We start from the raw sequence: 18215 nt of genomic DNA on the forward strand, positions 1-18215 counted from the left end.
TGAATCCTTAATACATAAGGTCAACATATCTATAAAAAGGTTTTGGGGGATCTGTGTATGTTCTCTTAAGATGTCCCATTTTTCTCTTATCGTGTTTATTGCCAGATTTACTGGCACACTAGGAAATAGAGACACCACATCAAAGGAGATTAAGATTTCGTCATTGTCTATGTATTGCCTGTTGATTTTGGTTTTAAAATGTACAGCATCTTTAATGTTATATTTTGAATCTATAGTTAGGACATTTAATATTGTTGCCATATATTTGGATAGTTCATAAGTTGGAGAGTTCACAAATGAACATATTGGTCGAAGAGGAATGCCAGTTTTATGGATCTTGGGGAGTCCATATATTTTTGGTGGGACTGAGGTCCTATTTAATAATTTGTTTTTCTCCTGTTCAGTTATTGCTTTCAATTCAAATAATTTTGTTATCAATGAATTGCATTTTTCCTGCAATCCTGATGTTGGATCCTTTCTTAACCTTCTGTATGTACACATGTCACTAAGAATTTTGTGCATTTTTGATTCATAATCAGTTTTTTCCATGGCCACCGTCTTGCCTCCTTTATCAGCGTTGAGTACCAACATATGTGAATTTTCTTTCAGAAATTTGTTTGTTTGACCAACTGTGTCTAGAATGTACCGATCTCTTTTCCCCAATTTATTGTTTCTCATGTGGTCATTGATGAGAGTTATTAAGTTTACACGTGCGTTCTCTTGTGATTCTCTATTCTCTAAGGTCTGAATGCAGTCTTCTCCCTCAGCTATGGCATTGAACAGGGGAAAGGTTGTCCTTGTTGTTGGTAATGAGAACTTTGGACCAAGTGAGAGTAACCACTCTATGTTCATGGGTATCTCAGTATTTGTTAAATTGATAAACCACTCTTTGTTATGTTGTACATTGAGTTCACGGTGTTGTTGTCTTTTTAGTGCATTTAGCTTACTGATGTGTATTGATTTTTGTTTTGAGATTAATTTTTGGAGGATAGTGTTTTCACTCTCCAGAAAAGCTGTCAGGTCTTCTCTTTGCAGAAGATCATTGAGTTGAGTTTTGGTTTTGTTAATTGCCTCTTTTGTAAGGTTTGATTGCTTGTGTTTTTCTTGAATCAGCAATTTGAGTATTTTCATATGAAAATTGTATGTGTAAGTGTCCAATGTTTTTCTAACATTCATGGGTATTGAGTTGTTCCCTGCAAGCAAAAGCTATCGCGGAAGTGACTTAGGCGTGTCGCCCAGGGCGATGGAAACAGTCGCGGCGATAGTCGCGGAAGGCACCCTGGAGTGCCCTCCGTTGTGAAGAAATGAACCACGCCGGCGTGTCGTCTTGGAAGTCACTCCAGGGACACTTCTGGAAGATCGTTTCCGCGATAGTTCTTGAAATTAAAAAAAATATTTTTTTTATTTTTTTTTTTTCAATTTATTTTTCTTTTATTTTTGTTTTTTATTAGGTGGATTGGCGGTTTTTATTTTTTTTTTTTTTCATTTTACTTATTTCTTTATTGTTAAGTACGCTCTTTTAGAGAAATTATTCTTTGGAATTTCCACCTACATTAATTTTGTTATTTTAAAAATGTGATGTTATGCTGCCTGACTTGGGAAGCGAACCTGGACCTTCAGAGTGCAAAGCGAGTATGCTTACCACTGCACCACCGTCTCATTTAATACTCACATAGAAAATGTTCTATATTTGTTCAATGTGCTGGATCATGAAATAAATGTAAACAATCGCCTTAGAAGTCGCTCAGAAGTCACTCCGAAGTGTCGCCATACGCGATAAAAGGTAATCACAAGAAGGCAATAGAAATTGTTTGTGTAATTCAACAACGATCTTCCTTGGCGTGTCTCCGGAGTGACTTCCTAGGCGAGGGAGTGAGTGAGTCACTTCCAAATGCTGGCAGGGTTAGTCTCAAATATGTTGTGTATGTTTTTAGTTGTGTTAGTGATGAAATTTGGGATTGTACCGGTTTCCTTGCATTTTATGAGGAACGTTGTCGTTGATCTTAAACGTGCTGATAGCCTGGTACTTTTCGAATATTGTTTAAGGATTGGACACTTACACATACAATTTTCATATGAAAATACTCAAATTGCTGATTCAAGAAAAACACAAGCAATCAAACCTTACAAAAGAGGCAATTAACAAAACCAAAACTCAACTCAATGATCTTCTGCAAAGAGAAGACCTGACAGCTTTTCTGGAGAGTGAAAACACTATCCTCCAAAAATTAATCTCAAAACAAAAATCAATACACATCAGTAAGCTAAATGCACTAAAAAGACAACAACACCGTGAACTCAATGTACAACATAACAAAGAGTGGTTTATCAATTTAACAAATACTGAGATACCCATGAACATAGAGTGGTTACTCTCACTTGGTCCAAAGTTCTCATTACCAACAACAAGGACAACCTTTCCCCTGTTCAATGCCATAGCTGAGGGAGAAGACTGCATTCAGACCTTAGAGAATAGAGAATCACAAGAGAACGCACGTGTAAACTTAATAACTCTCATCAATGACCACATGAGAAACAATAAATTGGGGAAAAGAGATCGGTACATTCTAGACACAGTTGGTCAAACAAACAAATTTCTGAAAGAAAATTCACATATGTTGGTACTCAACGCTGATAAAGGAGGCAAGACGGTGGCCATGGAAAAAACTGATTATGAATCAAAAATGCACAAAATTCTTAGTGACATGTGTACATACAGAAGGTTAAGAAAGGATCCAACATCAGGATTGCAGGAAAAATGCAATTCATTGATAACAAAATTATTTGAATTGAAAGCAATAACTGAACAGGAGAAAAACAAATTATTAAATAGGACCTCAGTCCCACCAAAAATATATGGACTCCCCAAGATCCATAAAACTGGCATTCCTCTTCGACCAATATGTTCATTTGTGAACTCTCCAACTTATGAACTATCCAAATATATGGCAACAATATTAAATGTCCTAACTATAGATTCAAAATATAACATTAAAGATGCTGTACATTTTAAAACCAAAATCAACAGGCAATACATAGACAATGACGAAATCTTAATCTCCTTTGATGTGGTGTCTCTATTTCCTAGTGTGCCAGTAAATCTGGCAATAAACACGATAAGAGAAAAATGGGACATCTTAAGAGAACATACACAGATCCCCCAAAACCTTTTTATAGATATGTTGACCTTATGTATTAAGGATTCACGATATTTCCTCTACGAAGAAAAGATTTTTGAACAACAGAAAGGAATGCCGATGGGTTCACCCATCTCACCTATAATTTCGGACATAATCATGGAAAAGCTGTTGGATGAAACCATGGAAAAATTGCCGATAAAACCAAGACACTTAACAAAATATGTCGACGATATATTTTGTATAATAAAAAAAGACCAAGTTGACATAACTCTAAAGTCCTTGAATATATTCAATAAACAAATACAGTTCACCATGGAGCGGGAAACAGACAATTGTTTACCTTACCTTGACTCTATTATACATAGACAAGGGAACATGCTATTTCTGGATTGGTACCAGAAACCAACAGCTTCGGGCAGATTAATAAATTATTATTCAAAACATCCCCGAAGTATCAAAGTTAACACCGCATCAAATTTCATAAGAAGGGTATTAAACATTAGTGACAAACAATATCATACTAAAAACAAAAAGAAAATAAGACAGATTCTCAAACTTAATGATTTCCCTAACAGAACGATCAACGAATTGATCAAACATGCAATCACTCCGAACATTGTCAACAAAGACCAAAACGTCGAAAAGATATACAAACGTTTTACATACATCCCAGGATTCTCTGAAAGGTTTTCACATTCAAATATGTACAATAATGAGCAATACCGATTGGCCCCCAAAAGCAATAATACGAACAACATATTCTTCAGTCGGACAAAGACAAAAGTACCAATTGAAGAAAAATCGAATGTGGTATATAAAATTAAATGTAATGGTGACTCGTCCAACATATGCCCCAAGGTATATGTTGGCACAACTAAGACAAAATTAAAAACTAGGATAAGTGGTCATAAGTCCGACCAAAAAGCGAAGAACAAACCTCTGGAGCAGAAAACTGCTCTTGCAGCACATTGTGCAACTACGGGGCATACTCCAAATTTCAAGGACGTGGAAATTTTAACTCAAGAAGGAAATTATAAACGCAGATATATGCTGGAAATGCTTCATATAATTAATGTGCCAGTGGAGAAGCGAATCAATTATAAAATGGACACAGAACACTGTGCACAGATTTACAGAAACACTGTAGAGAAATATAAGAAAAAAAAAAAAAAAAAAAAAAAAAAACTTTAGTTAGTTGGAAAATACTCAAGCCAGAAAGAAGATGTGTCGAATAGTTCGTTGTTTTGCAAATCAAAATTAAATGTAATTATCGCTCAATATTTATATTCATGTTCATATATTTACAAGAAAATTGTTATTTGTTTTTTCTTTCAAAAAGTGACAAATCCCTGATGATGACTTTCGAGGAAAGTCGAAATATTGGAACAATAAAAAAGTAAATAAAAAACAAAATCAAAAATGTTTTTTAATTATTCTGACCTAAAGCCAAACAAAAAAGCATAAGTTTAAACAGTCCAAAGGTCAACTATAAAAATACACAAAAAAATTATTTTTTATTTTTTATTTTTATATTATTTTTTATTTTTATATATTTTTTTATTCTTATTTTTAAATTGTCTATCACTAATTTTGTTAATAAATATACTAAAAATGATTTTTTCCACCATTTAAAGTCTATTTCTACTTAATTCCATTATTATTTGCTACATTTATTGCGAAAACTTGTGAAATTCCATTAAAATTTAACCTTCCCCCTTAAAAATCATGCCATCTAAACCTATCTTAATGTAATTGCTCAATGGTAACGTAGCATTGTTTAATTTTTCTCCAAACAAAGGGTCTCTCTCTCTCTTTCCACGAATGCTCCACATTATAACAGTTGTCAAAATTTGTTATACAGCAGCTGCTACAGTTGTGAAGAAATGTCAAAATAAAGGATTTTTTGACAGCAAAGGGAACGTAAAAAAGAAATTTGTTGTTGAGCCTTCTTCCTCCTTGCCGAGAGAGAGAGAGACAAAATAACAACAACAAACACTACAGCAATGAATTTTTGCCAGGATGACGGAAGTAAGGAGTGTAAGCTTTGTACATACACACCAAAAAAGTTTACACGTGTTTTAGGAACATGAAAAAACAGGCGCTACTTTGCTTTGGCTTGTTGTTTTGAAGGCTATGGAAAGTTTTTTGGTTAAAAAAGAAATGGCCTAGCCAAGGTTATGAGGCGGTGATATTTGAAGATTTATTAATTTTTATTACATAATAATTTTGTTTTTACTACTTTTAGGTACAAAGAAGAAGAGATTTTTATACTTCTTACTCTCTTTTCTAACACATTTCACCCACATCCTGACATATCCTTTTGTTATACACAATGTTAGTAAAGTATTTGTCGGGAACAAGATTTTCTTTTTGTTCCTTTGATGACATTTGACTGTTGTTGTTGTTGCTACTGTTATTTGGTATGTAATCCTGTAGCAGCTTTGTTTGCCTTAACATAACATCTGTTTGGCGCCTTTCATCTCTAAAACGCTCACTTTGTAGTAGTACAGCACCACCATATCATCATCCCCTGATTTAAAACATTTTGCAAGAGCCAAAGCCGCCCGCCTACCACCACCTCCCTAATTTTATTATACCGTACCCCACCCGCGCCCCCTTTTTGGGCACCTCTAACCTCACCTTAACATTCCCTCAGTGAAGAGTTGTAGAGATTTATTGATTTTTATCCAAAAATGAAAATCAATGTCTGTTTTTAAGGCATCACACCACCAACAACAATGAATGACAGAAACAAATTGACGCAGAACATGTTTTGATAATTGTTGGATATAGTCTGTCCGTCCGTCCATACCATTTACGTTGTGGTTTTTTATTCATCCTTTCTACATGTCATGTACCCCACTAGGCAGTTTGACAAATCTTTTACGGAATACGTCAGTATACCCCCCAATAAAAACAACAAGAACCCCAACAACACAAAAAAAGCAATAAAAACTTGGTGGAAAAAACATTCATACGTCAAATAGTTTGGCCATTCTTAGCTCATATAGTAATACAGAAGAATTCTTTGCCTTTTGGTTAAGTAATAATCCCCAAAGCAAAGGGAAACAATCAAAAGGTGGCAAAAAAAATAATTAAAAAAATGCGTTGGCGTATCCATACTACCCCTTCAGCTATAAGCACCAATATTTCAATATTATTTCACATTCATCAAAATTTACTTTAACAATTTCAAATTTCACTTCCTGTGTCGAGAATCCTCCCAAATAACCCTTTCTTTAAATTTTCTTTTACCAAAATATAAGAAAATAACAAAAATTCATTACTCACTTGTGTTTCACTTTAAGAAAAACTTGAACGTTTTCTCGGCACAATTTTTCTTTTTATATTTGGATATTTAACAAAAAATTTGGTTTTTTTCTTAAATTGTTATTTTGAAATCAAAAAAACTTTGTCGAGTTTTTAATACTCGGTTTTATTACTTTGTTTTTTTACATAAAAACTTTTTGATGATTATTTTTTTCTTGTTCTTCTACGGCGTTTTTTTTTTGGTAGAGTAGATAGGTGTATGTTGTATTTTTTATATCCAAATTATTTATAGTTTGAATATAGAGCAAGTTATGCGGTTTTATATGTTCGTTTCTGGCGAGATGATGTTACAACGAAAACTGCCAGCAAACGAAACGAAAAACAGCAAAGAACAAATGTGTGTGGAATACTCTGCTAAGTACTCTGCTGTCGCTGCTTTCATTTGCGCCATAAGTGAGAGCCAGAGAATGTGAACACTCCCAGCAAACCAATAGTAACAAAATTCGAACGCTATGTCCGATGTGGGATCCGAAATCGTAACGATATCTAACAAAGTTGTATGAAGAGGTTGACATAATTTCGGAACGAAGTGTCGGAGCTACATCGGATCGATTTAGGTCCGATTTCGTAACGAAATCTGAAGAAAATCTTTGGGAAATTCGGAAAGGAAATTTCTTTCCGACATTCCTTGCGAAATCGGTACAAAAACTGAACTGTTTCCACTCCGAAATATCGTTTAGAAATCGGAACCAAATCTGAACGATGTTGTTTCCGAAATTGTTCAGACGTCTCGGACATCCGACATTTGGTTTGCTAGGCTATTGCATGTGTGAATTAAATGTAAAAGTGTGTGTGCGTCGTGGGTTGCTCTCTGCTTTTTCAATTTTTTGCCAAAGGAATATACAGAGCAGGGTGAGGCAGAGAACATTTTTGGGTCTCTCTTGTGCACTCAATGAGCGTAAATTTGTTGTTGTTCACAACGTGTTAGCATCTACACAGGCTGTGAGCGATAACAAATTTACGCTCACTTAGAGCACATGGGCTCTCTTGTGAGTCACAATGCCTCCTCCTGATACAGAGAGATGTCCGAAAGTTTATTTTTCTGTTATAAACTGTTATAAAATAAGAATTCAATCACAGTGAGATGATAGTTATCACACGAACTCGCAATGTAATGACAACAGATGGCATGGAATACAATTGTAGGGTTACAGTGTTGCAAAATAAGCAAATTGAAAAGGGAAATTATAAAAATACAAAAAAAGAAAATAACAAATATTTAATTATAATAAGAATCAAAAGAAAACAGAAAATATAAAAAATAAAATACACAAATTTGTTAAAAGAAATACGAATAACAGTGGGATGTATAACAGTTATCACAAAAATGGAATACAAATACAGGGTTACCGCGTTACAAACTTAAGCAAATTCTGCAAGATAAATTGAGAAATTAAAAAAATTACCACAAAAATTTAAAAAAGCATTTTTACCAGAAAAGTAAAGGAACGGAAAAATGGTAGATCTGGCAGCAATCATTGTTTAATAGGAAAGGTTAGCCAAAGCTTTATGCGGGGCATACACTATACTGCGAAACTGCACTGCCAAATGAACCCTTGTGTACGTGTGTGATTGAGTAGTGTGTGGCATTCCTTCAATCCATATTGCAAAAATGATGAATTTTCCTCCAGAACTCGATTTTGTGTTGAAGTTTTCCAAATTTTTAATTTCCTCACAAATAATATTTGTTGTTTTCAAAAATTATTTGTTGGTTACTTGGAAAATAAACAAAATTCATCGGATTGAAAGGGGTTCATTTACAAAATCAAAACTATTTTGATTTCAATCCTGCCAAAACTACTCCCAAATACATTGACAAAAACTTCAAAATTTACTAATACTATTACGAATGCTGTCGTGCATGCCCATAGTGTATGCCCAGCATTAGCTGTGTCTTTTTACGTGATAATTTGTAATAATTATTACGAAATGTTACTAAATGCTGTCTTTTTACACAAAAGTTCAGTAAAAGAGAGCGAAGTGAGAGAACAATTTTGACAGTTGTTTGCTGAGAAATTGCTAAAAGTTGCTGAAAGAATTTTTCCCAGCAACATTTAGCAAGTTCGATCAGCTGTTTTTTAATCATCTGCAAATGGTCAGCTGCTAAATGTTTATCTTATTTTTGTGGAAAAATACTATAAATATAATATCTCGGGTTTATTTATTGATTATTTTATTAATATGCAAATTATTTTTTTTATTTGTTTTGCTTAAAATTGAAGAACTTTTTCATTGCTTTGGAGTTATTTTTTCGTTCATGCATTGGCGCCAATGTTTTTGTTTTGGTTATAAACTGTTATCTTGCTAAAGTTTACTAAATGCTGTCTTTTTACTTTTTTCTCTATTTTCGTATCAAAGAGTAAAATCTCTCTTGCTCTCTGAAAACAATATGTCAATTTAATTTTTTTCATTCCAGTATGCCTAAAACTTCAAAACAATATAAACAAACTGTGTATGTGTGTGTGTGGTGTTTGAATAATATGCCAAACAATTTTAAAAACAATCGAATTCAATGATTTTTAAAATTGTTTTTAGACCATTTGTAGGAAGAAATTGGTGAGATTTGCATTGAAACAATCAGTTTATCATATTCACAACTCGATTATGTGGAGAAAACTTAACTCTTCATTCATCTTTCGCGTTTTTTATAAAATGATCAAAAAATTAATTGTAAACAAACCCACTTCTTGCTTTTATTTTGAAGTTTTAGGAATTCAGGGAAAACAATGGTTCTATAGATTTTTTCATTTAAATCTACCTCTTTACTTACACCATGGCAGCAATGTCAAAAAGAAACATAAAAAAATCAATTTTCGTCTTTTATTTCACAGTTTTTAATTTAGTTTTGTCAGCGTTCGACTTTTTCTTCTGTTTCTCGACCATTTTCTTTTTCATTGTGAAATAATCGTCAAATCGGCCGAAAAATATAAATATGGGAGCTTTATCCAAATCTGGACCGATGTCGATGTAGTTTGGCACATTTATTTTTAGACCTAATTCCGTCACACATTCCAAATTTCATAAAAATCAACTGTCTATTCCATTAGTTAAACGTCAAATGAAATCCAATGGATTTTAGTTGAGTTTTCATTTGACGTATGCACAAAGGAATTGACAGTTGAAATCGATTGGATTTCGTAAATGTAAACGTAGTATACGAATATGAAATGACAAATCTCTTTACAAAAAAAAATTATTTTTGTTGCAATTCGCCCAACAACATAAAAAAAATTTTGACATAACATATTCAAAATTTTACCATGCTACTACCTGTGTAATTGTGTGGGTGTACAGAAGCAACCTTTGTTTAGAAAGGGTCTACAGAAGCTACCTTTGTTAAGAAAGGGTCTATAGAAGCACCCTTTTTTGAGAGCAGCACCCTTTCATTGAGAAAGCGTCCATAGAAGCACCCTATCATTGAAAAGGGTCTATAGAAGCACCCTATCATTGAAAAAGGGTCTATAGAAGCACCCTATCATTGAAAAAGGGTCTATAGAAGCACCCTATCATTGAAAGAGCTTATAGAAGCACCCTATCATTGAAAAAGAGTCAATAGAAGCACCCTATCATTGAAAGATTTTATAGAAGCACCCTATCATTGAAAAAGAGTCAATAGAAGCACCCTATCATTGAAAAAGAGTCAATAGAAGCACCCTTTCTGGAAGTAAGAGTCAATAGAAGCACCCTTTCTGGAAGTAAGGGTCAATAGAAGCACCCTTTCTGGAAGTAAGAGTCAATAGAAGCGCCCTTTCTGGAAGTAAGGGTCAATAGAAGCACCCTTTCTGGAAGTAAGGGTCTATAGAAGTACCATTTCTGGAAGTAATACCTTGTTTATATTATAGCCTTTTACAGGGTTAACCTTCTTTATGAGGATTTGTTTGGCGTGTATGTAATGCCAAGTTTACACTTGCGCTCCAAAATCCATTGGATTTCACGAAATCCTGAAATACACCCCGGTGTTTACACTTATTTTTTGTTGATTTCAAACATATCACAATGATCAAGGTAGATGCATATGCGCAGCTGATTGAACATGAATTTTCAAAACAAGTTGTTGTAAATTGAATTAAACATCAAAAATATTCGACAATACAGAACTTTACAACTTTATTTAAAAAATTATCGTAAAATTATCTATATATCATATCAATTGTGTATAGTACCAACAAATAAAAAAAAAATAAATAATGATTTTATAGTTGAGACATCATAATAATAAATTTTGATAGATAAAAGTTGTGCTCAGAACCTACAAAACATTAGTATATGCAGTAGTTTTCCCGTTTAGTGCTAAAAATGCGTTCCCATACTCCGAAATCCAGCAAGATTTGCACTTCTCTTTAAACAAAAATAGCGCCGAATAACACCATCTTCTCCTGTTTTCTGCCATACAATTTTAACCTATTAGAAACTAGCAGCAACCATGTTCATATGTTCATTGGTATCTAATATTATAGCTGATACGTTGATTTTGACATTTCTGCTGGAGTTTTTGCAATTTCCGTAATTTTTCCGTTTCCGTATTTTTTAGGAAATTTGTATGGGGGAGAAATTTTTTATAATTAGATCTATTTTCTAAAATTAACATTAAAAAGTACGGGAACACAATGAAAAATTGCATTGGAACAAAGTTATTTAATATTTTTCACGTTGTTTACAAATTTTGATACTAAAATTTGTTGTTTCAGCAATTCGCACATCTACCTTGTTTATTGTGATACGTGAAAAGGGTTGCAACTTTTGGTACTTTTTTAGGCAAAAGCAAGGTTGTATATCATGTGTACTGTGATTTCGATGTTGATTTCGCTGAAATCACGAAATGAGATGATTTCATTTTTGTATGCGAAATCATAATAAATTTTGCATGATTCCGCGCGAAATCACGAAACGCCTTCGAAATCACGAAAAGACGCCGAATGTAAACCAAACATAATGGAGTTGACATTTAAAACCCAGTGGGTTTTAATCCAGCACCTTTTTTTAGAGGTAGTTTACACTATGTATCAATGTCATATGACACGAAATAAAAACATTCCATATCTACCCACGGAGGCAATGTGGAGACGTAATTTTATTATCTTTTTGTTGGGGTTGACACACAGAATAAATGGCGTAACGATGGAAAATTTCATGTCATATGACATTTACATATAGTGTAAACTACCCCTTAGTATTCTTTTCGTAAGGGGACTACTCAAATCGGAGGGATGTTGCTGTTCTTTTACGTACACAATGGATTTTTTGCTTATTTTTCCCGCCTCGCTTTAAAGCGCAAACGTGGAATTGTACTGTTTTCAATAGGAAAGGCCACAACGAAGCGAGGCTTCAGGCCAAAAAGTTGACAATTGTTGAACTTTTGAATTCTTTGCCTGGCTTAATTTTTGACATTTCGTTTCGACATTCAATTTGATATAAACACGTGTTTAATCTGAAAAAATAGAAATTGGCTGTTACTACGATAACAATTTTCCCTTTATGTTATCGAAGAATATAATTTAAATTAGTAGATTCTTGCAGTTCGGGGACAGACTAATTTTTTTCGAACAATTCATATTAAAACATTGAATGTTATTTGATATATTGAAATAATTATGTTCATAGCGCCCATAAATTTTACGCTTCGATGTGTAACAGCAAGAAATCAGCGGCCTAGTGAAGAAATAAACTAAGCAGGAAAATTAAGCTGACTGTGTTCTCGCCTTTAACCCTGCGTTTACAAATGACAGGACAGTTGAGTTCATGTATTGATTGTCAAAATCCCACAACTTGCCTGTGTGACGTAGGCGCCCCGACAACTGCAAAAACAGTTGTAAAATTTTAAATGAAAATCATCGATTTCTTTTTGTTTTCCGTTCACGTATTTCGTTTTTGTTCATGTTCTTTTGTTTTCAACACATTTCAATTATTATCTCACTTATTTTTACAAAAGTGCAAAAAAATTGTCTTCTCTGCTGTCTATGAAAAAATGATGGACAGCGGGGAGACAAACGACAAATGTATGTATGTGTTAGTAAATCAGAGTTGTATTTGAAGACAAACTGTCTGGTGTAAACGCCTAGTAAAACGTTCCCGTACATGAAGCCTTTACCTAATCAACTGCGTGTTGCGTGTGCGTACAAAAATACAAAAACAAAATACATGTATTTCAAATTGAAAACAAAAACAACTACATGTATTTTGTTTTTGTATTTTTGAACGCACACGCAACACGCAGTTAATTAGGTAAAGGCTTAAAAGTCGATATTTTTTTAAAAAGTCAAGGAACAAAACCAATATAAATAGGCAACGTACTTATGTTTTCTTTAATTTTCAGTGAATATTTATATTTTCATTGCATTGCTTTTTATTCTAAAAAAATCCATTCCATAACTGGTTCACGAAGTCGAAAGCACCCTTAATATTTATAACACTTCTCTATCTCCCTTCCCATCCGTCTCTATCAATTATTTTCATTTTGTTTTTATTCCTGAGATTTATCGGTCATTTCTCTACGTTTTATTTTCTTATGGTTGGAACGCTTTTGAAGAAGTTCTGTGCTATGTAAAACAATGACAAGCAAAACAGAATATTTTTGCAAAGAACAACACATCAGCCAGAAAGAGAAACGTAATTTATTTTCATAAAAATACAATAAATTATCAAAATGGTAAATTGAGTTATTTAATAAAAGCTGATCATTTGTAAATGAATTTGGGTTATTTTGTTAGTTTCATTTTAGTGGCTTTAATATGATGTTCCCTGAAGCTGGACGTAGTTTTAAAGCTTCCTACAAATGTTTTTCGGTATCAATGTTACCGGGCAATGAACGTCAAGATGTGGAAAATGGTGGAAAGAGTAAGCAAACTCTAAATGTTATCTAAATATTTACATCTAATTATTGTCTTTTTCTTGCCCCCAGTCATTATGCCACCTTCAGCCTTAGATTCCCTGACCCGTCTCAATGTAGAATATCCAATGCTGTTCAAATTGATTAACAACAAAAAGGCTCGCACTTCACATGCTGGCGTCTTGGAGTTTGTGGCCGACGAGGGTAAATGCTATTTACCCTATTGGATGATGGATAATCTGCTGTTGGAGGAGGGAGATATTCTGACCATTGAAAGTGTTTCATTGCCAGTGGCCAAGTTTTCTAAATTTCAACCTCACAGCACTGATTTTTTGGACATTACCAATCCCAAGGCTGTTTTAGAAAATGCTTTGAGAAATTTTGCTTGTCTCACCACCGGAGATGTTATTGCCATTAAATACAACAAAAAGGTCTATGAGTTGTGTGTGCTGGAGACCAAGCCTGGAAATGCTGTGAGCATTATTGAATGTGATATGAATGTAAGTAGTTGGCCATATCAACCCTGTATGTGTTTTAAAAGACCTTTATGCTCAGGTTGAATTCGAAGCCCCACCAGGCTACAAAGAAGCCACAACATCCAAGAGAGAAGAACCACAAGAAGAAATTCCCCAAGATCATGTTATGGAAGAGGTTGTGGAGACTTTCAAGGGGTCTGGTGTACGTTTGGATGGTAAAAAGAAGAAAGATAATCAACTGGATGCCCCCGTTATAAAGAAGGTTAGTAAATTTCCACCAATATTCCTCCTTAGCATTAATCAAAGCTACTCCTTTACAGATTTTGGCTCGTGGTGTTCCCGACTATGACTACACATTTGGTTATTTGAAATTTGATCGCTCCATTAAACCCATTAGCGATCGGGTGGCAGAAATTGATGCTGCACCAGCGGTCCAGGAAAGTTTCCAGGGTGAGGGATTTTCCATGAAAAAATCACGCAAATAAAAACAAATTTCCCATTCTTAATTTTAAACAATAACAATATTCATCTATTCACCTCTTAAGACTTTAATCAAATGGAGAAGAAATAATTAAAATAAACACATTTTTACAAAGGTAATGTTAGTTTAATGACTTCTGGGGCCTTGGCAGGTGGTGGAGGAATCAAAGTCATAGGAGGCAACTTCTTAATTTTACGACCAAAACGGCCATCTTTGCGCTGCCACAAACCAGAACGTGGACGATTACCCAAAAGACGCATTCTCTGTGCCGAACCAATATGTTCCTTATTGTGTTCAATGTTACTAACACGCCCCACTGTGGCCATGCAGGTTTTGTCAAAGGCATACTCGCGCTTGGAGGGCAGTTGAACTACCACCTTATCATCGAATTTGCGCAAAATTGTACCATAAGTACCGGCAGCATGGATCAAATGGCAGGGATAACCAGGGTTCTTTTCCAAGTTGTGTATCCTTGTGCCAACTGGCAGGGCACCCAAGGGATAGGCATCACCTTCATTGGGACGAACTGGAAAAGAAAACATAAATTAAAATCGTATGGATCAGAAAAATATATTATCGTGCTCACCTGGAATACGTGGAATAAATCTTGATGTCTTAATAATATCTCCCGCCTTCATATTTTCTGTGGCCAAAATATACTTCAGTTCATCTCCCACGCCAACCAAAGCAATCTTAGCTGTACGACAACCATCATCCATAATTTCAATTACCTTCTCCTCTTGTGGAGGACCTTCTAAAGGTCCATCTCGTACCCATTTTATCCAATGATATTTCTGCTTCAAACCACCACCAATACCTTTGGCCACAACACGTCCGGTCACAGGATCGCGACCGGCCAAATGAGTAATTGTCAAAGGTTCTACTGTATATTCATCCTTAAAGTGGACAATACGTCTAAACTGCTTACCATTGCCGGGTTTAGGTTTCTCAACAACTTTTGTTTTGTTTCTCAACTTAATTGAGGCTACGCTGGAGGTGATGGGAGTAAGAAGGCTTTGGCGTTGTGTATGTATGGCACAGCTGGCCATTAATCGCGTTAAATTATTCATTTTTTAATTTATTTTTCGTTGATTATTTAACAAAAACACCCAACGAAGGGGCCCACGAAGAACTAAAGAGAATAATGTGAGTGGAGAGACATATGCAAAAGATGAGAGTTGTGAAAACATTTGCCAATATGAAATTACGGCGTTAGTTGATAACGTAACGTAGTGTGTTAAACAAGTAATGCAGTTGGAATAATGGGTAATAAAGGGTAGTGCAAAGAGAAATAAAGTATAAGCTGTGTTCCTTTAATTACCTGAGGTTACCATTTTTACCATTTGTTACCATTTTTAACCTGCAAAGCGTTCCTTAACCCCGAAAAATGGCAAAACTGGAAGCAATTTTTAAGAGAGTGAGAGTGGAGAGAGAGCGAAAATGGCTTTCTCTTCTACCACAGGCTACCAGCAAAATTTCTGCAGGTAAAAAATGGCAGAACTGATTTTTCGACTTTTGTTTGACGAAAACGAAAGAAAAAGTCGAACGCTGATAAAACTAAATTAAAAACTGTGAAATAAAAGACAAAAATTTATTTTTTTATATTTCTTTTCGACATTGCTGCCAGACCTACCATTTTTCCGTTCCTTTACTTTTCTGGTAAAAATGTTTATGAGAGAGCAATTTTGACATTTTTCTCTTTAACCACCCTTACCATTAAAAAAGTAAAGGAACAAAGCTATAATAATATGGCAGTAAAATGCAGGAGACCACAGTCAAATGCTTTTTGTGTAAATAGAAGTACATACCAAAGGTGATATTTGTGAAAACTGTTGGTAATGGTCATAGTTAGTTGGCTGTGTAACGTAACGCAGAATAAAATTGTTTTAGAAAAGAAATGATTGTGAGCGAATCAGCTGAGAATGCAATGGTGTGTATAATAGGGTGGTAATGAAAGAAAGACCAATTGGAATAAAAAGGATTATAAGTTGGTGGTTAAAAACATATAAACCAATGTATATACAAAAGTTGATGGCTGTGGAAACTTTTGCTAAAGAAATTAAGGTTATTTGGCGACGTATCGTAAAATAGCAAAATGCAAGAAGATTCAACCGTTTCGCAAGCATACAGTAGAAAGTAGATAATGAACTTCTTTCTAATTCAAACACAAACCATCAATCTACAAAATGACAATACATAGATACTTCTTTCAACAATCCAACAAGCAATAACCATAAAAACTCTTCATACAATGAGCACGATGAACAAATATCTTCGGGTGAAGCAGTCACCTACACTATGCATAGCCATCTGCTTCCTAGAAGTGAAGAAAATCCTTCGTTGGTCTTATAGTCGACAGAAAGTCTTTGAACGTCTTTTATAGGCGACAGAAGGCATTTAAAAGTCTTCCGTAGGCGACGGAAAATATAAGGTCTTCTATAGGCGGCAGAAGACCTTTGAAATGCTTCTATAGACGACAGAACAACTTTGAAGTTCTTTTATAGGCTACAGGAGACATTTGAAGGACTTTAAATGGCGACAGAAGGTCTTTGAATGCCGTCTGTAGGCGAAAGAAGTCCTTCGAAAGTCTTCTACAGGCGACAGAAGACCTTTGATTTTAAATGGCGACAAAAGACCTTTGAATGTCTTTTATAGGCTACAGAAGACCTTTGCAGGTCCTCAATAGGCTACAGAAGTACTTTGAAGGACTTCTAATGGCAACGTAAGTCCTTCGAAAATCTTCTATAGGCGACGAAAGTCCTTTGAAGGTCTTTTAGTGGCAACAGAAGACCTTAAAAGTTTTCTATAGGATGCTTTCTGAAATGATTGGAATATACATATGTATTTCCCATTCGATCATACACTTTTTATATTAAAAAAATTGCTAACACCCAAATGGAAAAAAATTCAAACCCCCCTGTTCTTTCGTTTCAACTTTTTAATACATTCATAACATCTACAAGAAATTTTTGCACTTCAGGATCTTGCATGAGAGCACGTTTCTTCATACTTAAGACCATGGCCAAGACATCGGGACATTTTTCTTTTTCACGATTTGTACGCATATCATTTTCATGTCCAGCGGCATCATCTTCATCGCCTGCACTTATTGCTCCTGAAGTCATAGTACCACTACTTGTGGTTGGTGGCATGCTATTATCATCTTGGGAATCGCCTGCCGAGGAAACAACAGACTGCTTCAACTTGTGTTTATATTTTCGTTGAGGCGGTGTCGTCGTTGCGCTGGTGCCAGCAGCATCTTTTGTCTTATCCGTCCTCTTGTGATACGGTCTCTTTTGTCGCACCTCCTTGGTTTGGTCTCTTTTGTTATCACCCACCAGAGATGCTGTTGCTGCTGCAACATTGGAATGTGCTTCCATTGTGGTGTCCTCCATCGAAGAACTCTGTCCATATTCATGTAAACGTCGTTTCACATGCGATTGTAGCTTTGCTTTGATGTCGTGTTGAGTTGTCCTATCCTCAGGTGGGGTTGAGGGAGCTGGTTCCAGCTTAATTGTTTGTAAATTAAGACTTTCACTGCTCATTTCGTCACTCGTTTTCTACGATAAGAAAGAAATATAAATTAAAACGAAATTACAATAAAATCAGACTAGACATGTTCAACTATTCCACTATTCCGTGACAAACTAGCGAAACCAAAACAAATAAGAAGGGGTTTCAACGTTTGAAAATGATACCAGGGTTATATAAATCGAATAAATGTAAACAGCTGTTACGGCCAATAGCACTGTTCCTTTAAAGTGGGGGTACACACGATCAGTTTTGAGTGTCAGTTTTGCTCAAATAATCGGTTGCTTGTCAGTGTGGCCGCTCACTTTTGTCAGTCATCAGGCAGCCACAAAATATTTTGTGATTGCTGGACAGTTTGACATTTATCGATTTGTTGGAATTATCGATTACTGTCAAATAGTCCACCGTAGAGCTGGCAAAGAATCGATGGC

The 18215-nt window shown here is 34.9% G+C and overlaps 3 protein-coding genes across 3 annotated transcripts; 1 reads left to right on the plus strand and 2 right to left on the minus strand.

Moving 5' to 3' along the window:
* The first annotated feature begins 12952 nt into the window (after nt 1–12952).
* Ufd1 (ubiquitin fusion-degradation 1-like) lies at nt 12953–14372 on the plus strand. The gene is made up of 5 exons (XM_073981836.1): nt 12953–13116; nt 13178–13304; nt 13369–13796; nt 13852–14034; nt 14093–14372. Exons 1-5 carry the CDS (start codon nt 13114–13116, stop codon nt 14255–14257), a joined length of 906 nt encoding a protein of 301 aa, XP_073837937.1. The 5' UTR covers nt 12953–13113; the 3' UTR covers nt 14258–14372.
* mRpL2 (mitochondrial ribosomal protein L2) lies at nt 14272–15402 on the minus strand. Its single transcript, XM_073981835.1, has 2 exons — nt 14840–15402; nt 14272–14779 (listed from the first exon to the last, which is right to left on the minus strand). The coding sequence occupies exons 1-2, from the start codon at nt 15321–15323 to the stop codon at nt 14361–14363; spliced, it is 903 nt and encodes a 300-aa protein (XP_073837936.1). The 5' UTR covers nt 15324–15402; the 3' UTR covers nt 14272–14360.
* A 1769-nt stretch (nt 15403–17171) lies between these two features.
* LOC141402428 (uncharacterized) lies at nt 17172–17923 on the minus strand. The gene has a single exon (XM_073983702.1). The coding sequence runs from the start codon at nt 17796–17798 to the stop codon at nt 17184–17186; it is 615 nt and encodes a 204-aa protein (XP_073839803.1). The 5' UTR covers nt 17799–17923; the 3' UTR covers nt 17172–17183.
* Between the last annotated feature and the right edge of the window lie 292 nt (nt 17924–18215).

The sequence above is a fragment of the Musca autumnalis genome, unplaced genomic scaffold (assembly GCF_047663935.1).
Source record: "Musca autumnalis isolate F117 unplaced genomic scaffold, ASM4766393v1 scaffold_4, whole genome shotgun sequence".
Lineage (NCBI taxonomy): Eukaryota > Metazoa > Arthropoda > Insecta > Diptera > Muscidae > Musca > Musca autumnalis.